This window comes from Chrysemys picta, chromosome 1 (genome assembly GCF_011386835.1).
Source record: "Chrysemys picta bellii isolate R12L10 chromosome 1, ASM1138683v2, whole genome shotgun sequence".
NCBI classification, from domain to species: Eukaryota; Metazoa; Chordata; order Testudines; family Emydidae; genus Chrysemys; species Chrysemys picta.
In genome coordinates, this window is record NC_088791.1 from 244812169 (window position 1) to 244835116 (window position 22948).

A 22948-nucleotide genomic window follows, 5' to 3' on the forward strand; every position below is an offset into this window, starting at 1 on the left:
TCTAGGGCGCAGCCGGGCTGTGGTGGGGGCTGGCAGCTAGGCCTGTGGCCAGGTGCAATTCCACTCCCAGCCTTGCCCCCCAATCCTGGTCCCAGATAACAGCAGAACTGGTGGCTAGGAGGGGATGGGTGATGCTCCCTCCCAGTCTCTGTGCAGACTGGCCTGGATCCCGCTGCGCCCCCCCAGATGGTCCTTCATACCTTCCTATGGGGGCACACCCCACACTTTGGAGGCCTCTGCAGTAAAGCAACAGCAGGGCCTGCTAGGCCTAGAGGTAAGTGCCTGTGTTGCCCATGGCCACTGCAGTTGGGGAGCTGACCCATTGCAGGCACAGACAAGGCTTCCTCACGTTAAGGGCAGGTGATAGTGAGGTGCCTTACAACCCTAGGAAGTGTCACAACCACCTCTCCCCCAAAAGACCCTGCCCACTAGTCCATGGCCTTTTCTTTATGGCATTGTTTCAGGACAGCAAGTAAGCATTAAGTCAAAGATACTTGTGCACAGGCTAAAAGTTAAGCCTATGCTTAAGTGCTATCCTGAATAGGAATTCTTTTCTGAACAGGGACTTATATCATTGCTCTAATGAGACCTTCACTAGCTCTTTCCCTTCCTACTTAATATATCTTTGTAGTACTTTCACTAACACCTCAAACACAAAAAACACCAAAACCAAACAAAAATACCAAGCCACACACATTAATGGGGCATCATAGCCAACAAAATGGATTTGAAATTCATAGGCCAACCCACCATGGAGGTAGGATGAACCAAATATGTTAGAAGATTTTTCAAAGAGCTAATGACAGGGATTTTTTTTTTTTTTAAAAAGCACAATATAAATTACTGATCAGTTAATACACTGCAGTGGAATGATAGTAGCTACTCCATAGTTAAGGTTCAGTTTATCACCCAGTTATAAGCCTAACTCTCAACAGTCTATACTACTAAAATAAGCTACTCTGAAATTTCATGTTACAATTCACTGCAGGGTAGCTTTCCCCCTCAAAAATTTAGAAAACATCAGAAAAATAGTTTTAAAAACATGAAGAAATCCTATATTTTGAGGCATACGCAAAGGGAATGGAATAAGCATTCAAACTTTACTCTGCCTTTCATGATCTGAGTGTTTAGATTCTCAAAACTAAAGTTACATTAACCATAGTCCTTTGTATGGAATTCCCTTGCTTTATTTAAAAATAAATATTACCAACTGAATTTGTAAATCTTATTATACTGAGACACCATATTTTAAGTCATATGAAAAAAGGAGCATTGCCTTAATTTTGAATATTTAATTCATCAACTATAATGTCTTAATCGTAGCATATAGTGTGGAATTTAATTACGAGTTTTATTTGAATGTAAGTAATGAAAGACTAAGGTAGGACAGAGAAGACCCTCTACAGTGCCGAGAAGATCCTATAACAATCCAGCCAAAATTATAAGAAGAAACTGTTGATGTTCAGTCAAGAACATAAGAACAACCATACTGGAAACAGTACAGCTAGTCCAGTATCCTGTCTCCAACAGTGGCCATGTTTAGTAGTAAAATTAAACATATGCATAAGTGTTTACAAGGTCAGGGCTTAAGTTGCCCATATGGGAGTGAACAGGAGAAATCATCCCATTAAGGAATGTGAACTTCTGAAGAGACAAAGCTATCAAGTATCACTAATTCTGGAGGAGACTGGGATGTGTGGGGGACATACCGGGATAGGTAGCATAACAAACTGTTTCACTGGGAACAGATTTTAAACCAGTGTTTGGGGAGGATTTGGCTGGTTTTGTTATAAATCTATTCCCGCACATGTGTGAAGAGGACAACTTTTCCCTTCTGGATATATCTGAAAGAGATTTTGCCATGTCCTATACAGTTTCACTCTATCTAGAGATAAGGAAAGGAGCAAAAGTTTGTGGTTTTCCATTACAACAGTGGTCTCCAACCCTTTTTGCACAGGATCACTTTTTGAATGTAAGGGCAACCCAAGATCTACCCTGCCCTTTCCCCAAAACCCCACCCTGCTCACTCCATCTCCCCCTCCCATCACTTGCTCTCCCTCACTCATTTTCACCAGGCTGGGGCAGGGATTTAGGGTTCAGGAGGGGGTGAAGGCTCTCGGCTGGGGCCAGGGTGTTCACAGTGTGGGAGGAGGCTCCACACTAGGACAGAGTGTTGGGATGCAGAAGGAGATGACGGGTGCAAAGTCTGGGAAGGGGTCAGGGCTGGGGCAGGGGGTTGGGATGCAGGAGGGGGTACAGGGTTCTGGGAGGAGGCTCAGGACTGGGGTGCGGCGGGGGGGGGGCAGAGCTGTTGTGTGTGTGTCACGGTCTCTCTGGGGTAGGGGAGCTGTGCTGTCTCCCTCATGGTGTCTCTATGTGTAGGTCTCACGGTTTCTTGGGGATAGGGGGGCTGCGCTGTGTGTCACGGTCTCTCCCCACGGAGGGGGAGAAGCTGCGCTCTGAGTCGTCTCACGGCCTCTCCGGGGTGGGGGAGCTGACCCGGGAGGGGGTCGCAGCAGGAACATGGGCTGTGCGTCTCGAAGTCTCTCCAGGGCGGGATGCCCCCACCTGTCCCGGCCCAGCAGCCCCGCTTTTCGCTGTCACTTGCGAGTGACTCGGCCCGGTGCCCCGTAAGAGCGGGGAACCCGCTCGCAGCTGCAGGATCCGGGTCACCCCCCTTCCGCCCTCCCGGCGCAGGAGTAACCGGCCCGGCCCGGCCCGCTCCTACCTCAGGGCGGCGGCCAATCCGGGTGCCGCGGGCTCTCGAGGCCCGGTTGGGGCGAGGTGGCCGCTTTAGGCTCCGGCTGCCGCTGCCTCCATCCGCCCGGCTCACCTGCAGCGGGAGGAGCCGCGGGCGGGCGAGCCAACGGGGGAGGCCACTCCCAGGGAGCCGGGGTGGTGCCGCGTGCCGTTATCCCTGCTCCTATTGGGCGCCTGACTCAACAGCCCCCTGGTGAAAAATGACGACATCGCCAGCTGCCAAGCCGCTACCTCCCTTTGTACCGGTTGCTGAGTGCAGATGCGGCTCCTTTAAGCGCAATATCACATGGGATTTGTAGTTCCTAGATCGCCCTGTCAGCAAACTGCCACCCCCTTTTGCGCGCAGTGCTCTCTGGGAGATGTAGTCCCGACTCGCCGGCGCGGTGCACGGTGGGTAACAGTCTCCGGCTCGTCAGCCCGGTGCATCATGGGAGATGTAGTCCCCTGTGCCCCTCCAGTCGGGCGCCGACTTTCCAGTGCCTGTGGCGCGGCGACGAGGCGGGGACTGCTGCTCCCAGAGAGGCGGCCGGGACCCAGGGCCCGCTTGCCGGCGCCGCTCAGCGATAGGTGGCTGAGGAGAACCGGTGCGCGCCTGCGCAGGAGGCGGCGGCGCTGGGCAGTGAAGTTGGTCAAAGCGCCGGGGATAAGATGGTAGGTGGGAAAATGCCCCCACCCCCCTTTCTCCCGATCCCGGCGCCGCGGCCCTGCCCGGAGGGGGCGCCGTGGGGGGACAGCGCCCGCCGCCCCTGCCAGCGCGGAGCCGTGTTTCCTGCTGCGGGGTCGGCGGAGGGAAGGTCACCGGGCGGGGGGCCGGAGGGAGAGGGACAGAAGCGCGGAGAGGGAGGGCCCCGCCAGGGCCGGGGGGGGGGGGGTAGTGAGGGTCCCGGGGAGCTGGGGGCAGAGCCCGCGGCGTGAGGCGCCCGGCCGGGAGGGTCCCATGGAGGGGGGTGGAGCGACGCTGTGGGTATTTTGGGAGCTGAGTCTGGGAGCAGCGGCACGTACTTGCCCTTTTTTGGGCTTTGGGCTTCCAAGGCAGGAGGCTGGAGCCGAGTCCCTCCTTTCCCCCCCTGTCCCGGTGTCCGTCTTTTGGGAGGGTGGGGTCCGGCCCAGGCCGCCGCCCCCAGCGGAATTGGGCTGCACAGGTTTCGGGGGTTGGGAGTTTGCAGGGCCTTGGGAAGCAGCGAGGAGCTCCCTGCTGGGGTCGGGGGGAAGGGAGGATTTAAGTCGGCTTATGGGGTGTCTTGCATTTGTGCTGCACGTGTCTGTGCTGAGCTTGGGGAAGGTGGTTTAGGGAGCTCCAGGGAAACTCCCCCCCCCCCCTCCCATCACTTGGAGTGGTTGCGCCACTCTCGTTCCTCACGGACTTGCTCAGTGTTGTTGTTTTTTAAGGAAAGAAAGTTAGACGAGAATGAATAATCATCCATAATATGGAAATTGGAAACCCTCTTTCAGCTCTAACTGTGAAATCACAACCGTGACTCCATAAATTGTTGTCAAAGAAGGGTATTGTCATTTTCCTCAGGGGAGGCGCCACTAGTTAAGCTGGCAAATTTTCTTCTAGCCCACCACAGTCCCCAAAAAAAGTCAGCCTAGCGAGTACAAATCCATTGCACTGGGAAACTCCTATCAGGTTAATACCAAAGCTTAAATTGTATTTGGGCACCTCGATGTGATTATGATTGGCAAAATAGAAATGCATATATAGATTGTTATTGGAATAAATATTTGACTGATTATAGGGGAAATATATGTTCATGCAAAAGAAAGCAGGTTTATGTCCCACTGAGCAACATTCCAAGGCCCTATCACTGCTGTGCAAGAACATAATTGGAAATCCCAGAAAAGTAACAGGAATTTACAATTAATTAAAAGGTGATCAAAGCTATTTCGGAAAGAGTCCGAATTAGGCCTCAGCTTGCAACATCTGTTTTAAATAGGTGATATATTTTAACAATTTTTAGAATTTTGGTGGTGATGTGGCAGATTGTACTTTTCAAGTCAGAGTACATAAAGTATTTCACCTCATTGTGACCTATTACAAAATATACATACTATGTTGCGATCATTTAGAAAGAAGACATGCTAGAAAAAATGATTTCTATGTATCTTTTTTAAAAATAAAGAATCTGTTCATGTATGTAATTTAAATGGGACTTAAACTGTGTTTTGGAGAACAATTCTGCATTGGCAGAAAGGTGAAGTGAATGATCATCTTTACTATCTCTGTCCTTTTGAAGCAGAAAAGAGACAGGTTACTTGAAGTTCATAGACCTTATATATATGACATAACTTGTAGTTTGCGTGTAATATCCTGGGACAACATGGCTACAAGAGAGACAAGGTGGGTGAGGTAATATTTTTTTATTGGATCAACTTCTAGTGGTGAAAGCTTGTATCTTTCGCCACCAGAAGTTGGTCTAATAAAAGATATTACCTCACCCACGTTGTCTCTAACAACCATGACAACTAAAAGTTATATTACAGATTCCTATCATGAAGTCACCCAACACTAAATTAATTGTAACTTAGAAAGACTCTTGTTTAAATGTACAAGATTTTATTGTAGAAAAATTTCTTATATTTCTACTTCAAGAAAAATTTAGGATTTTTTAAAATATAAATAGATGTACACAATATCTCCAGTAGGGAAACAACAAAGATAATTTAACATTTCCTTTGAAAAATCAATTGCAATTATTTCTGTGGCTATAAAGTTGTTCCCATTTTATGAGTATTCTTTTTTGTATTTTTTCAATATTTAGAAAATAAATTTATGAAGGAAAGAACAAAGTCCCTTTCTTGTGCATATGATGCACTTCTTGTCTTATATCATCTGCAATAATCTTTTAATGATATGACTATATGTAGAGTGTATAAAAGAGTTAAGGGTGGAGTAGAAGATGTATGTATATTTAAACTGTAGTGTCACATTGAACATGAAACAGTGATGTGCAGTCAGGGCCGGCACCAGCTGAGCAAGCTGGTGCTTGGGGCGGCAGATTGTTGGAGGCGGCATTCTGCCCAATCCTAGGGCGGCACAGCAGCTTGTTGTTGTTGTTCTTGTTCCGCTCCGGCCGCCCTGTAGGGAGCGGCGGCATGGAGAACCAGAGTGCCCTGCAGGGCAGTCCTCTTCCTTCCCTCCCCGCCGACCGGAGCGGAGCCCTTGCGGCAGGCGGCAGGAGGTGGCGCAGCGGGAGGGGCCGTGTGGCAGCGCCGCTGTTGTAGCCCTGGTTGCCCCCTTCTCTCTCTCTCCCGTCCACTCCCTTTCCCTCCAGCCAGTCCCCCTGCACCCGCGCTCCAGCTGCGCCGCAGGTTTTTTTTTGCTTTGCCGTTCTGGCCACCCCGTTTTTTGTTTTTGTTTTTTTGCTTGGAGTGGCCAAAAAGCCAGAGCCGGCCCTGTGTGCAGTAGAATACATTATAAAAGCTTGTTCTAATAATTAGGTATTAGCAAGTCAATGGGTCACTTTACACTGTTGTTAAATACTAGGGTGAGCAAATTATGAAGTGTTTACCCAGATAACTTAGTTATCTACCCAGAAACATAACTTGTACTGTACTAACTATGATGAGTAAAAAAGATGTATTGAAACCCAAAGAGAGTTTGATTTTTTTTTTTTAAGTTACTTTATGTACAACAGAGAATAATGGTAAAACACATTGGTAGCAGATTTTTGCCCTCTTTCAAACCTCTTTCCTCCAACTCCTGTATTCTCCAGAAGTATCCACTGGGAACATAGAGCTATGGTTTGCCGCAACTCATTGCCATTGAGAAAAACATTTCATGGTTCCTATAAACCCTATTTTCTACTGAATAAAAGTAACCAATTACATTGGTTAATATAAACATCTCTTTTATTGTCAGAACATATTAAAGCTTTTGATTAGATTTACAAAAACTTTTTGTAAACTCATAATATTGAGTGAATCTCTTGCTTGGCTTCTTTATCAGTTTTATTTCCTTTTGAGCTCACTTTTTCTGAAAGCAACAGTGAACAAGTTCCCAGTGTTAAAATTGAAAAGTGCTTTGTAACTTTAATTGCCTTAAATAATCAACTGGAAAACACTATTGTTCACTAGCACTAGAAATTAATTAGGAAAAATCTTAAGTCAACTGTTAAACTTTTTAGATATTTCTCAAGGCCTTTATTTACAGAATCTCTGATTTTTGTATGACTCATACCTTTGAAACATATTTTATCATTAATAATAGACTTTTTTTCAGCGAATAGACCCAATTGTCATAACAGTAGTATTTTAGAGTTTTTAATCAAATAATTCTGAATACCTGGAGATCAAACAATTTTCATACAAAACAATTTTGTTTACGTGAGCAGGAACACAAATTTGAATTTATTGTTGCCAGAATATTTGCGACTAAAATGTACATACAGATGCTGTCATTTCAGTTTCCAGAAGTGCTGTCTTTTTAACTGCAGAAGAGCAAGGCTTTGTCTTCCTTTAATTCTGAAGTGAAACTTGTCACACACCAAGAAAACTAAACCCCTTTAAAAGATAGGTATTAGTAGTAGAATGCTGAAACAAACTTCTGGATTAGCTTCATTGGCTTTCCTGCTTCTTTTGCATCCCAAAGCATAAGCTTAAATCGTCTCAGAAGGACAAGGTCCGCCAGTTTATGGCATTTACCCAGGCTGGTGAAAGGACTGCTATATATTGCTTAATGCAGAATGAGTGGAAACTAGAAGTGGCAACAGACAACTACTTCCAGAACCCAGACTTGTACTACAAAGAATCCATGAAAAATTCAATAGACAGAAAGAAATTAGAACAATTGTATAACCGGTACAAAGGTAAGGATCACTCTTTTAACTATTTCATTTCAATTACGTTTCTACTTTAAATTTTTGCCACTGATAACATCTTTTAAGACTGCTAATGCAATATCCTACTTTTAATTTTCTATCTGTATGTAGCTGTAATAGGAGACTCTCTGGAATGTAAGGCTGTTTTTTTTCCTTCTTCTTCTTGCATGTCTTATGTTCCCTATGGAAGTCCAAAATTTTGTTTTATAAAGTATAAATCACCTTAACAATAGGAAGGACTGCATATGAAGTTAGAAAAAAAAATAGACTAAGATCAGTTACTTATGGACTTGACCATGGCTCTGTACAAGCACATTATGCACAGTATTTGATCTCTTGTCCATGAAATCTGTTAAGGAATTTTCGTATGTGATGTTACTTTGCATGGTAAAATTATGGCTGTAATTTCTCTATTAAATGTTTAAGTATAGTTGAGATAAAAGGGGGTAATCTTTTATTTTAAACCACAAGAACACTTTCAGCTACAAGAAAGGGTCTGATAACAGTATTAAGCAAGGAAACTCAGAATTAAGGTTGAAACTCCATCCTTAATTTACCCTTTGTGCTTGCATATTACATCATAAATGATATGCCAGATCACCTGCTGTTTAGATATGCTAGGAAAAACATACTCACAAGGAAGTGAATTAAAGGTGGAGTTGTGTTTTATTTTCCATTTCTTTTTTATTTTATGGTAGTGTTTAAAAGAAGAGGAAAAATAAAAGGGGAAAAAATGGCCATGGAAGTGTAAGAATTGACGTGATCCAGTGTAAGAGCTCCTTTTGAAATGTTAATATTTTATATTAATGCATGTAAATGTTTATTGAATAGAATGAAGCAGCTCTGAATCATTACTATCTGTTGCTTAAATCTAAATCTTCATCTAGACATTTTTTTAAATGGATATTTGACCAGACTTTTGTCTAGTCTGAATCCTTTTTAAACCTACTATATGGTTATGATTTTTGCCAGAATTGCTTTGTATGTACATTAGTCTCTTTCATATTAATAACTACACTATTTTGAAAGGTTTTAAACACCATAAAGGCTTGTTCCATATTACAGACAGATGATCTTCAAAATTTCATTTTAAAAACATAAGGTTGCATTGAGTTGTATGAGCACAGAGATTGAGGCAAAACTGGAACATTTGTGTGTACTTGTAGAAGTTTACTAAACCACTTACTTGGTTTAATTTTGCTTTTATTTATATCAGTCCTTGGCTTTTGTTTGCCAATTTTAAAGGAAGCTGAGGTTAAAAATATATAAATATTTACATTCTGAACGGTTACCTATACTTGAATACTGAAGGAATTTTATGAATCTTATTTAGCTTTCATTATTTGTGCTGTTTACTTTTCTACTTCATTTCAGTTTGTTGAAAGAAAATAGTCTAGTCAGTTTTGTTGTTTTCATGCATCAACACAATATTGCAACATTGTTAGGACTGAAAAGGCTGTAAGGATATATGTAAATCTAAACAAATTTTCAGATAAATTAATAAGGGAAAAATTTATCATGAAAGAGTTTCTATTCATATTAGTATTTTTAAACATCTTTTTTTTTTTTTTTTTTTGTTAAACAGAAACTAAACTTTGTACCTTAGCTGCCTGGCCAAAGTTCCTTTTTAAGCCCTTAGAAAGGGTTTGTTTATAGAACCTAAAGAAAAATGTGTAGATGGCATCATGTTTGAAATGTGAGATGACACATCTTTCATTGTCCAACTGTACTATCGTTTGTGTTTTTTGCTTTTTTAGTGAGTAACATCCAAATCAAATCAATGCATGTTCGTTTTTATTATTCCCTCAGTTGCCCAGATACACCTCTACCCTGATATAATGCAACCTGATATAACACAAATTCAAATCTAATGCGGTAAAGCAGCGCCCCTGGAGGGGCGAGGCTGCGCACTCAAGCAGATCAAACCAAGTTCGATATAATGTGGTTTCACCTATAACGCAGTAAGATTTTTTGGCTCCCGAGGACAGCGTTATATCGAGGTAGAGGTGTATTGTGAATAATAACACTAAGAGTGGGATCTTGTCTTCTTTGAAGCCAGTGGGAGTTTTACCATTGGCTTCACTGGAGACAAAATTTCACTGGAAATATTATAAGAATAATTTTAAAACTTAATAAATCAAGATATTCTCTTGGAGCCTGATCCTTACAACACACTAGATAGCTTTACTCTTTCCTCCAACACTTAGTTCCATCAATTTCAGTGGAATTACACCCGGGAGAAAGATAAGCAAGTAGTAACTGCTGCATCAAGTCCTTATTTAATTATTGGCTACTTTTAATCTTTAGTCATTCAGAAACCTCTGGGAAACCAAAGCGATGTTAAAATGAAGCTGCATTTTAAGGCCCTGATCTTGCAGTCTGATCAGATTGCAGGATCAGGGTCTAATAAAGGACTGAACAGTTGAAGTCTATACCAATTAGTTATCCAAAATATCAAACTTAAAAGAATATTTCAGTTGCATTTTAACTGTAGCTGTAATATAGTAAGCTATTGTAATTAAAGAAAAACTTATGACTTGTTGCATTTAAATTTGGGGAAAACAGTTCTGTATTTTGAGTAGTACATATTGTATATGAAAAATAGAAGGGTAACTTTGAAGTTACTACTTGTGTGTAACCATCGTACATTTTTAAGAGAATCCTGCATTATAGTGTAATTGCTGTTCTATAGCAAAATAAAATAGTTGCCATGCCTGTACTGTACTAACTATGATGAGTTATCTACCCAGAAACAGTACAGTAACTGCTTCTTTTTAATCATTTCTTAGGGTCAGACTAATTAAAAATCCAATATAATTTTCATGAAGGATTTGTTTGGGGGTTTTGTTTGTTTGGGGTTTTTTGTTAGATTTAGTTTTCCATATTAAATTTTTATAATTATGGTTGTGACATAAACTGACACTGGCAATTACAATGTGTGGTTCTATCCTAAGTGGTAACCACTTATTATTAAACAGTTATGTACGTCACAGTGGTGCTGAGTGGTCTCATCTAGGTTGAGGCCTGTTGTGCTAGGCACTAAATAAACATTGTGTCTCATTGATTTGGTCACTTTGCAAGTATTTAAAACAAACTAACAAAAAAAATACCCCCTCACTTCCAGCCTCCCAAATTAATCCTGGGCTCTGAGATTTAAGTTCTTCTCTTCTCATACATCACTACCAGGAAAAAGAATCTGTAGCTAAATTTGGTGTTTCTCCTTCACCTGTTGTAGTGTTCTAACCAGCAAATGCCTTATCTACTTGTGCATATTATAGCACTCTGAGTATAATCAATTTCAGTATTTCTTCCCTATAGTTAGGCAGTTCCACCTATTGTTTTTGTGGGGCTTTCACACAGCAATGGGGAGAAGGGGAAAATATCTAAGGGGTAATCATTATTTTTAAAAATAATTTAAAAAACCACAAAAATTGGCAGGGGGTCTTTGGAAGATATACCTTTTAACTCACTTTTTGAAATAGACTAGATTTCAAATTGATGTCCTAATTAAGAATGAATATATTTGAGAAGTACTCGTACAATAGCTTCTGCACTGCAGCATATCAAAACTGTTCAGATCATTAGTCTGTAGGAAAGTTTTTAATATGTTTTGTAATACTTTTTATATTTTTGACTGCAGACCCACAGGATGAAAATAAAATTGGTATTGATGGAATTCAGCAGTTTTGTGATGATTTAAGCCTGGACCCTGCCAGTATCAGCGTCTTGGTCATAGCATGGAAGTTCAGGGCAGCCACTCAATGTGAATTCAGTAAAAAGGAATTTGTAGATGGCATGACAGAGTTGGGGTGAGTGTATCAGTTTTCTTCGTAGTTAAAAACTTTTTAGGGCCTGAGCCAACTCCGACTGAAGTCAATGGAAAGCTGGATCAGACGTCAAGCTTTTAAAACATTCCATGGATTTGCTCCGTGCTATCCTTAATTTAGACTGAATTGACTTACTCTCCAGTCTCCACTTCTCCAGTCTACATTCCCCCTGTCACTTTCTTCTAAGTTTGTTTGTGCATTTTTGTTCACTTGTTCTGGGTATTTATCTTAATAATGTCTTTTCTTCACATCTCCTCTTAATTTGTCTGATTCTTTGCCGTTTCCTCACTCACCATAGCTAGTAGGAAAATACTTCTATATTTCAGTTTCCTCTTAGTTTTTCCTTCACCATATGTCTTTCCCTTTTATTTGTATGATAGTTGCTGTACCAAGTTCTGTGAAGTGTTCTCTCTTTATTCCACCTTTATGGACCATGAATCCCAGAAGTTAGTATTTTTGCTAGAATGCGGCAATAGCAACATTCTAAATATCTGCTAATGGTCTAATTAGATTAAAATAAATATTTCCGTGATATTAAACTTAAGAACTCCAGCTGTAGTTATTTGTATAAGGTAGCACCTAGGAACCCCAGTCATGGACCAGAGCCCCATTATGGTAGGCACTGTGCAAACACATAATAAAAAGACAATACCTGTCCCCAGAGAGCTTACAGCGTAAGCAAAATGTAAACAGAAACAGAGGTGAAATGACTTGCTGAAGATTACATAGCAAGTCATTGGCATGGCTGGGAATAGAATCCAGGTCTTTTGACTCCCAGTTCAGTGACCTTTCCACTATACTATATTGCCACTCCAATTAGGTAAATTTGTTATATAGTCTGAAAAATGATTTTGTGAAAAGTGGTATTGTGTGGTTCCATATTCATTTTTTACTGAGTGGCTTCCATTGCTGATTTGCTCAAACTGCAAATTTAAATGATTTGTCTCACTAAACCAGGAATTCTAAATTGAGCTGTATTCCTGCAGTTTCTCTCAGCACTACTAGTAACTGTTTTCATTTCAGAAGCATCTATCACTGTAGTAGCTGAATGTTCCAGTGGGATGAAATTTCTACAACTCAAATTTAGCTGACAATTTTGAAGCTAAATAAGCTACAGTACACTCCAGCTCATGCTTTCATGACTGTGTTGCTTCTGCAAAGCTAACTATAGTAAAATAAGCAAAGAGTTTTAAGAAGCTACACTTCTGACTGTGATTATACCTCATTTGCATAATGTGTGCATCTGAGTTTTACCAAAATTTCACTGAAGCATCATGCACTTTTTCTTGATTTCCTTTCCCATAATTACTGACTTAGATAGTCATGGCAGTAATGATCCTTTCTAATTAGCCTGCTCTTCCTGTCTGATTGCTTTAGGGATGCCCAGTAATGGAAGTAAATAGTTCAGGAGTTGAAATCTCATCTCTGCTAACTTTTGTTTAAATCCCCATATTATTGATTGAAACTATGAACCCCAGCCTGGGAGAAAGGGAAGAGCTACTGAACACGCTTCTTCTTACCTCTCCCCTTTCAAGTTAGTAGGGCTTATGCAAAGTCATTACAGGCATAGAACCTAGGTCTCCAACATGACAAAACCCAGTCTTATTCACTGCCTTTGAGTGACTAAATCAGTTTTCATAATCCTATCTGTAACTGCTATACACCACACGCCTCCCAGAACCAATGATAGAATCCAGGATTCATGTGACCACTTTACCACCAATTTTGTACTTTTGAAAACTATGATTTGTAAACTATGACGTGAATTGCCAAAATATACATTTCACATTTCAGTAATTTATTACACATTTTGCTTGTGTCACCCATTGGTCAGTGTGTATGTTGACCTATGGATGCAAGTCTGTGACAACTCTGAGAGCCTGGCTTTTTAGCACAAGCATGCTTTTAGTTCTGGAGGTCATCTGTTCAATGCCTGGTTTTGGCCAAGATGGCAGCCATCACCCTTGCAGGTTCACAAAAATATGTGTCCAGGCTTAAAACTGGCACTTCAATGCAAAACCTTAACATTGACCTCAGTAGGGCTAAGGCAAAATAATTTCCCAGATGCATAGAATGTGTGATAGTCAGATGTTTTAATCTGTTGATATAAAAGCATATGAGGTCACTGTTAAGGCTTTGTGTTGAGTGCATATTTGATGAAGTAGGGGGTATATATTGCTTTTGGCTGTCAGTTGAAAAGTGGAAGTGAAAGCCTTAGGGAAACGGTTGTAGCAATATGAAGGTGGGAAAGAATGTGTACGTTTTTTCCATTTTTCTAAGCAGGAAGGATTGATTTAAATCAAAACTATTTAAATCAGCAAGTAGGAACCTTGGTTTAAATAATCTATTTTAATTGTGTTTTGCATTTTTACTTCAGTTATTTTCTTAAAGAAAGGTTTATTCTTATTGGCTGGTAACCATTAAAACAAGTTGATTTGGAACTAAATAGAGCCTTTTCACTAAATTTGTGCTGCTTTTTGCTAATCAGGTAGATTCACTATATCTGTGCACATTTATTTAAGCAGTTGCATTGCTTAACTTGCATTTATTCAGATTCTTAATGTTCACTTTTTTATTCTGTTGGAAAATGGTGAATGATATATTTCTTATTTACTTGATGATGATTAATTTTTTTACTTGTGATTTGTCTCAGCCTCTATTTGGGTGGATACTCAATTTCAATTAAAATGCACAAAAACAGGATTTAAAAAAAATTAAATAAAACTACCTTCAATGTGCTAGATCAGTGGTTTTCAAACTTTTTTTCTGGCGACCCAGCTGAAGAAGAGGGATAGGTTGTGGGGTGGGGCTGGGAATGAGGGGTTCAGGGTGTGGGAAGGGGTCCTGGGCTGGGGTAGGGGGTTAGGGTACGGGAGGGGTTTAGGGCTCTGGGCTGGGGCTGCAGGCTCTGGAGCAGGGCTTGGGGATGAAGGGTTTGGGGTGCAAGAAGGGGCTCCAGGTTTTGGGGGGCTCAGGGCTGGGGCAGGGAATTGGGGCATGGAGTTACCTCAGGCAGCTCCCAGTCAGCAGAGCAGCGGGGGTGCTAAGGCAGGCTGCTGCCTGTCCTGGCACCGCGAACCGCGCTGCGTCCTGGAAGCGGCCAGCAGCAGGTCCGGCTCCTAGGCAGAGGTTCACAAGCGGCGCCACACGGCTCTCACCTGCAGGCACTGCCCCTCCCCCCCACCCCCAGCTCCCAATGGCCAGTTCTCAGGGCAAGGGCAGTGCACAGAGCCCCATGCTGCCCCCCACCTAGGAACCGGAACTACTGCTGGCTGCTTCCAGGGTACAGCACAGTGTCAGAATAGGTAGGAACTAGCCTGCCCTCGCCGGGGAGCACTGCCAATGGGATTTTTAACAGCCCGGTCAGCAGTGCTGACCAGAGCCACCGCGACCCAGTGCCTTACGTTCCGCAACCCAGTACTGCGTCACCACCCACAGTTTGAAAACCACTGATTTATTAAAGAAGGGAAGTATTATCTGTAATTAATGAATTGAACTGATTGATTGTTTCTGGCCACTATGTCCTTCAAAATTTTAGAACTAGTAGACCTCATCCTCTTACACCTAGCTTTTATTCATAGATTGGAAGAGGATAGCAAGCTTTCCTTCTTTTTTAACTCCCAATTGGTTTCTCAACTTTAAATGAACTTGTCATTGAACTGAAGTAGGTGAATAAACTGAAATAGAGAAAATATTCTCTCTGCACTGCTGTCAAAAGCTAGTTTAGCACTTCAGCAAACTCTGATTCCAGAGGCTTAGCCCATGACTTCCACCAATTCAGTGGACTGACTTTCTTTAAAATATGGCAGCAAAAATGTACTGCTTAATATTATTTTTGTATTTAATGTAAATGATATTAATAATTTGTAAAAGGTTAGGCCTTAGCATAAGTTATCTATTTTAAATGGTTTACTTAAAAAGTCTGTATATAATTTAAACAAAAAAAATCTGATTTTTTATCACTAATTTTTATCCATCCTACTTTTAAGGTTTTATATGGGTGGGATTTATCTTACTGCAACCTTAGCTGTCTCTAAATGTTTGTTTGCTAATTGTGCAGTACATAAGCTCCATCTTTCTAGATGTTCTCTGTATTGGTTATATTAGTATTCTGAGAACCTGTGAGAGTTGAGGTATCTGGGGTTGAAGTTATGGCAACAGTAGTGGAAATGGTTAGAGCCCTGCAAAACCACAGGTATCCACTTTATATCTGTGGACCATTTCTGCAGATAGCGCGGATGCGGATAAAATTTTGTATCCACGCAGGGCTCTGATGGTAAGAGCTGGGCGAGCAGCTGTGAGGACCACCTGCTTGGGCCCCATGCCCAGGGCAGGTGGAAGGTCCGCTGCGGCACACCACAGCTGCCTGCCTGGCTCTTACCGTGGCTGGGCTGCGCCTCCAAGCTGTCCTAGCCAGAGCCGGGTTGGGGAAAGCCATACTGGCAACTGTGGGGAGCCTGGGTCTCTCCACCTGCCCAGGGCAGAGTGGCTGTGGGGGCAGGGATGCTGGGTGGAAGGGCTGGAAAGCAGAGACACTGAGTGGGGGGCAGAGACATGGGCCGGGGGCTGCTCAGGCCCCCAGCCCAGGACAGGTGGAGGGTCTGCTGCAGCTCCGCACAGCTGTCCGCCTGGCTCTTATTGTGGCTGGGCTCTGCCTCTGAGGCACCTCCCTGGCCAAAGCCAGGTCAGGGAGAGCCATGCCGGTACCTGTGGGGAGCCTGGGTTCCGCCGCCTGCCCTGGGTCGGGGGCTGGATACTGGGCGGGGGGTTGCTCGGGCCCACCGGCCAGGGCAGATGGAGGGTCTGCCGTGGCTCCCCACAGCTGCCAGCGTGTCTCTCCCAACCTGGCTCCAGCTGGGGAGGGAAGCGGCTCAGAGCTGCAGCCCAGCCACCGTAAGAGCTGGGCGGGCAGCTGTGGGGAGTCATGGCGGACCCTCCACCTGCCCTGGGCGGAGCCCCTGGGCAGTTCCATAGGTCTCCCCCCCCCCCCAGCCAGGCCAGCATGGAGCCAAGCCAGGGAGCTGTGGGGAGCTGCGGCAGACCTGCCCACGGTGCAGGGTGGGAGGGGACTGCAAATAGCCCCCAACCATGTCCCCAGGCTCCCTGCCCAGACCCTCCACCTGCCCTCGGCCGCAACTTCGTGCAGGCTCTCCCCAGCTGCCCATGCGGCTCTCCCTGACCGCGCTCTGGCGCGGGGATGCCTCAGAGCCTCAGCCCAGCCCCCAGTGTAGAGCACTGCATTTATCACTGACAGGAATTATATATTAGGGCTGTGGATTAATTGCAGTTAACTCACGCGATTTACTCAAAAAAATTAATCGTGATTCGTCGCACTGTTAAATAATAGAATACCTATTGAAATTTATTTAATATTTTGGATGGGTTTTTTTACATTTTCAAATATATTGATTTCTATTACCACACAGAATACAAAGTGTACAGTGCTCACTTTCTATTATTTATTTTTTATTACAAATATTTGCACTATAAAGATGATAAATAAAAGAAATAGTATTTTTCTGTTCACCTCATACAAGTACTGTAGTGCAATCTCTTTCTTATGAAAGTGTAACTTACAAATGTAGATTTTTTTTGTTACATAACTAGACTCAAAAATAAAACAATGTAAAACTTTAGAGCCTACAAGTCCATTCAGTCCTTCTTCGTGTTCAGCCAGTTACTAAGACAAGCAAGTTTGTTTAAATTTACAGGAGACACTGCTGCCTGCTTCTCACTTTCAGGTGACATTGTAAATAAGAACAGGTATTCGCATGGCACTTTTGTAGCCGGCGTTGCAAGGTATTTATGTGCCAGATATGCGAAACATTTTTATGCCTCTTCATGCTTCAGCCACCATTTCAGAGGACATGCTTCCATTCTGATGACGCTTGTTTAAAAAAATAATGCATTAATTAAATTTATTACTGAACTCCTTGGGGGAGAATTGTCCACATTCTGCCATATATTTCATGTTACAGCAGTCTTGGATGACCCAGCACATGTTCGTTTTAAGAACACTTTCACAGCAGATTTGACAAAATGCAAAGAAGGTACCAATGTGAGATTTCTAAAAATAGCTACAGCACTCAACCCAAGGTTTAAGAATCTGAAGTGCCGTCCAAAATCTGAGAGGAGCGAGGTGTGGAGCATACTTTTACAAGTCTTAAAAGAGCAACACTCAGATGCGGAAATTACAGAACCCAAACCACCAAAAAAGGAAATTAGCCTTCTGCTGGTGACGTCTGATTCAGATGATGAAAATGAACATGCATCGGTCCACTCTGCTGTGGATTGTTATCGAGCAGAACCATCATCAGCATGGAAGCATGTCCTCTGGAATGGTGGTTGAAGCATGAAGGGACATATGAATCTTTAGCTCATCTGGCATGCAAATATCTTGTGACGCTGGCCAGGGCCGGCTCTAGGTTTTTTGCCGCCCCAAGCAAAAAAAAAAATTGGCTGCCTCCCGCCCCCTTTTTTTTGGCTTTTACACGTTTGCACTTTCCAATGGTTTGTTTTGTTTGTTTTGTTTTTGACTGTTTTAAAATTACAAATTCTGTTTTCATTTTTTTTTGTTGTTGTTAGTGAAATAAAACAATTTCCTACTAGTGTACTCATTTACTCACTGGGCCGACCATGGAGTGACCTGGGCTGTGTCTGCCTGGGCAGAGCTAGGGCTGCCTCTGCGCCGGAGGCCTTGGCATAAGCAGGATGTCAGCGCCGACTCCAGGGCTCATATGGTCTGTGCGTGTCGGACCCAGTCATGCTGCTGGCGGCTGTCGCTGCCGAGTAGCCAGAGGGACTTGGAGCTGCGTGGGAGACACCAAACAGCTCTGCCTCCTATCTCTCCTTCCCCGCGAGCATGCCCAGGGGCTTGGCACTGCCCTCCAAAGCTGGGCGTCGCAGCCCCATGCCAGCAGGAGCAAGCAGCGGGCATTGGGGGGCTGCTTGGTCTCTCCAGCCAAGGCACAATCACCCCCGCTCCCCTGGCACCAATCCCAGTCTGAAATGGCTGTAGCAGCCCTGCCCACGGTCCCACGTCTTGCTATGCAGCGCGGGGAGGGGAGGAGGCTCTGAAAGCAGGGCTGCAGCCCGGCTCCCACACTGGCCTAGGGCCCCTGTGGCTGGAGGGGCAGCGGATCCCAGGAAGCCTGGCTTGGGGCAGCCTCAGCAACACCCCAGAGTCCCGGGCGGTCACCCTGCGGCGTGGCCGGGGACAGAGCCAGCAGGCTGGAGGGGTGCGGGGGGCACCGCCTGTAGCTCTCACGTGTAGCGAGCTGGGGCTGCTGCGGGGTTCGGCTGCCGGGGTCCGAGGCAGAGCAGCCGGTGGCTGGTGACTGCAGGGCAGTGTGCCCGGGCCTCCCACTCCCCAGGACCTTCCGAGCCAGCTGCGGGCTCGGCCTGAGCAGCGGCAGAAGTTCAGCTCAGCCCGGGCTGCCGCTCCCCTCCCCGGGCCGGAGGCGGCGCAGGGGGGAGGAGGAGGAGGAGGCGGAGGCGGGGACAAGCTGAGGAGGAGCCCGCAGCCGGCGCTGGAGGAACGGCCCACCCGGCCACCATGTTCCACCGCCACCCCCTGTGCTCCGCGACCGGGGCAGGGCCATGCTACCAGCTCCTGCCTGAGGAGGGCTGGCCACTGCCCGTGGGAGAGCAACAGGGACACACTCTCCACTGAGCTGGCTCCCCCTGCCCCGCCGCACAGCCCCGGCGGCACCCGGTCAGGGAACAACAGGGCGGTTAGGATCCAGCCCAGGACGCTGTCTCAGGTCAGAGCTGGGGCTCCAGCATTGTGCCGCCCTTGGTAATTTGCCGCCCCAAGCACCTGCTTGTTTTGCTGGTGCCTAGAGCCGCCCCTGACGCTGGCTACAACAGTGCCATGCGAATACCTGTTCTCACGTTCAGGTGACATTTTAAACAAGTAGTGGTCAGCATGATCTCCTGCAAATTGTAACCAAACTTGTTTGTCTGAGCGATTGTCTGAAGTAGGACTTAGTGGACTTCCAGGCTCTAAAGTTTTACATTGTATTATTTTTTAATGCAATTATTTTCTGTATATAATTCTACATTTGTAAGTTCAACTTTCCTGATAAGATTGCACTATGGTACTTGAAAAATTGAATCGAAAAATACTATTTTATTTTTGTTAATGCAAATATTTCAAATAAAAATAAATATAAAGTGAACACTGAACACTTTGTATTCTGTGTTGTAATTGAAATCAATATATTTGAAAATGTAGAAAACATCCAAAAACATTTTAATAAATGGTATTATATTATTGTTTAACAACACGATTAATCACTTGATAGCTCACACACACACCTGTTTCATGGAAAAGATGTATCAAATACATTCTTCTCATGTTGACTGATCCACTCCCAGAAGGATCACATTGAGTTCCATTAATTCAGATTGTTGTAGAGGTGCGTGAAGAGCTTTGGTCTGTGACTTGACCCCATTTCTCTTGTTGCTAATAAAATTTAGGTTGGTTTGAGATTGTTGTACTGCAGGAAGATACTAATAAGGTGCCAACTTCTGTAAAACACAAGTGTTTATTAGGCCCCTGCTCAAGAAACCATTTGTTGCTTGTGATCTCGTCAATTCCTAACCTCTTTCTAAGCTTTCCTTTTTGGGTAAGGAATGGATATGGAAAAAAGGGAATGAAAAAACTTTGTCATATGAAGTCCTCTTATTTATTTTATCCCTTTCATTCTTGCTTTTGGCTAGAGACTGTTAAGATAATTGCTTGATTATCTAACATTGGGCAGCAGTAGGTGTTCATGCTGATTCTTTTTAAACCTGCCAGCAGACTTTAGTGGTTTCACCTCTTCCTGGTGGTATTGCTCTTCTGCGCTGAGAGCTGTTTTAGACAGAATTCTGCCCAACACATATGTGAGGCTCTGTGTGTGTAGGTGACCAATAGTCTCATGGTCTGGCCATTGATATGCTGATCATAGGTGGTTTGACACCTTTCTTGCTGAACCCAGGTGCTGCCTTCTCTTTGCTTTCCTAACAGTAGGCATAGATTAGGAATTAGATGAAAGGAAAATGATTGAGGCTTGATCCAGACAAAACGATACTGCCAGAAAGTCTCTAGAGTATGGCATCTGTCTCCATTATTTAGGGAGTTGACCTACCCTTCAGACAAGAAGTTCTTGATGTAAAGAAGTGTTTGAATCTCTGATTGCTCATTATCAGAGTGTATTGGAAGTCAAAGATGTTATTTTAGCTGCACTACATAAGGCAATTGTGACCATTTCTCCAAGACGTGATCTTTGCCATGACTACCCATGTCTTTCACCTTCAAAATAGATTTCATCAATGTGCTCTAATAAAGTTATTCTTGAAGTTTCAGCTGATTAAAAAAAAATGAAGCTGTCTGCCTGCTGGCAATTTTAGCTGGAATAAATTTATTAAGGTAATTCTCTGAAAACTATATTGTTGCCAAGGGGAGGTGGAACCACGGGAAGAGGGTGGCATGGAGGTGAAAGGCAGTGATGGCCAGTGCCCTGTTGTGTAATATATGTTGGCCAAAGGTGTTAACATAACCCAGTCACTGTCCAACATTAAACAGTGTTAAACAAGATTTGGGGTTTGTTATACATAGACCACAGCCTATTTAGTACCATGGCAAACACACCATTAAAAATTCTTTAAACTTTCTATTAAAGATAAAAGAAAAAAAGAAAAACAGTTCAAGCATTTTAAATCTAAAGTATTAAATAAGGCTTTCGTTTTAACAGAATCTCTTGTTCCCTTTCTCTTTAGCTGGAGAAAGCTTTTAGAAGGAAAACCCCTGTTGTTTAACAGTCTCTAAGAAGGTATCAAAGATGGTAATAACTATCCTTTTGGGGGAAAGAGAAGAGGTTAGTTGAGATGAGCTGGAGCTGTTGTTAGTCTGATCCTATTTCATCCCAGGTGGTGGTTGTCAGCTCTACCGGCTCCAGCTGAATCCCAATGTCATTTGGGTCCCTCCCTCTGACCTCCTCTGGTCAGAACATCTCTCAGGATCAGGATGACAAAGCGTAGGACCTCAGAAGATGGTAGGGGTGGCAGCCATGGTAATGAAGCTTGCTCTAGTAGCGTGTTTTTCTCTACATAGTCTCGTTCTTTAAGGGCCCAGAAAAGGAGCGATGGGCAATATAGCCTGTCCCATCATTTTGTCCACCAGTCAGACCTAATTTCTGACATACCAATTTTGGTTCACTTATTTCTGGTTCCACACTTTCTTGTTTATCAAGAATAATCTTAACACAGTCCTTGAGTTATATCTGTAGCCTTTTTGTTTGGACTAATTCTCTCTGTCTCTCTTCCATACCTTTTCCCATCAACATTTGTTGTTATAAATTATCATGACATCTTCTGAACTCTCATGTACTTTTTACATTGAATTCTCAATTAAGGTAAATGTGTAGGCCAAATTATCACAACAGTTCCCGCAATAGAAATGTTGCAGGAAATTATCTATGTTTCTATCCTTGCTCAGCTCTGCTTCCCCTCTGACTCTGCCCAGTGCAATCCAGCTGCAGCTGCTCCCTTCCTATTGGCTGATTGCTTGGGAGCTGAGAGTCAATCAGATTCTGGCCAACCCCTCATCTCAAGCAATGGCTGGGGGCAGGGCACACCTCCATCAGTGGAGAGGTAGTAATTGTGTGCACGCATGTGGAGGCAGAGGTGACAGCAGAACCCAGATAGGCTGGAGCAGTACCCAGGATTGGGCTGGGGAGCAGATAGGAGCCGGGATGATCTCTTCCTTCTCCTATCCCTCTGTTTCCCCCTCCCCCATTCAAGATGTGCTTCCAACTCCTCTGTTGTTCTTCATTTGTTTCCAGATTCAATTCATAGTATTGGCTACATCCAGTAAATCTGTCTTTTGGTTTGTGTCCTCGCTACCTGAGAAACCCTTATTCTTCCCATATGACGCTGAGTCAGCTGAGGTCAAATTGGGTAATTTAGCTGGCAATGCCTCAATATTATTGTCTTTAAGCAGAAGGGTCTCAGTTCTGAAATTTGCTTCCACCTTGGTCTGCCAATCCGTCGGCATTCAAGTCATGGTGGAGGACTCATCTTTTTCCTGGCTTTTGATTAAGGAACGTGACACTGTGGATGATACAGTTTAGTGGTTGAAAAGTCTTCTAAAGTTATCATTGGTCACAAGCTTAACATGTAGTACAGATTCCCATATGGTGTACTTAGACTACGGTGGGTGGTTTCATAAATTTAAAAAGCCTCAAATTTTGTGTAACAGCAATAAAAGTAATAAAGAAACAGTACATTACAGTTCAATGGGATTGCAATTAGTTGTATTTAAATTTTACTTGATTCTGGTGGTCTGTTTAAGATAGAAGAACATTCATTAGTCCATCAGCTCAACCAATTAAAGTTTTTTGATCAGCTCTAATCTGCAGTCTGAGGTGTGCGCACACGCACACATTCACATACCCGTCAATTCACACTAATGCACAAACAAACATGCTCACAAAAGTAGTCTTAAGTATTAACAACAACCAAGAAATAAAATAAACTGCAACTTGTAACTTACGA

At 43.5% G+C, this 22948-nt stretch overlaps 2 protein-coding genes across 8 annotated transcripts in view; one reads left to right on the forward strand and one right to left on the reverse strand.

The window, feature by feature from the left end:
- The window catches only part of TMCO3 (transmembrane and coiled-coil domains 3), a 63777-nt gene extending 60762 nt beyond the window's left edge, over positions 1 to 3015 (reverse strand). For 4 of the 5 annotated variants that reach the window (XM_065580992.1, XM_065580991.1, XM_005309891.5 and 1 more), the window contains exon 1: positions 2729 to 3015. The gene's annotated coding sequence lies outside the window, so the exon portion shown is untranslated. The remainder of the gene's footprint in view (positions 1 to 2728) is intronic. The other variant, XM_065580993.1, reaches the window with a different exon arrangement.
- Positions 3016 to 3023: 8 nt separating this feature from the next.
- DCUN1D2 (defective in cullin neddylation 1 domain containing 2) overlaps positions 3024 to 22948 on the forward strand; it is a 66392-nt gene continuing 46467 nt past the window's right edge. Inside the window, exons 1-3 of one of the 3 annotated variants that reach the window (XM_065580994.1) lie at positions 3188 to 3411; positions 7352 to 7568; positions 11221 to 11389. In XM_065580994.1, the coding sequence (XP_065437066.1) occupies positions 3409 to 3411; positions 7352 to 7568; positions 11221 to 11389 (389 nt within the window). In that variant the 5' untranslated portion in view covers positions 3188 to 3408. Of the gene's footprint in view, positions 3412 to 7351; positions 7569 to 11220; positions 11390 to 22948 lie in introns of all 3 variants that reach the window. The other 2 variants (XM_065580995.1, XM_065580996.1) reach the window with 2 other exon arrangements.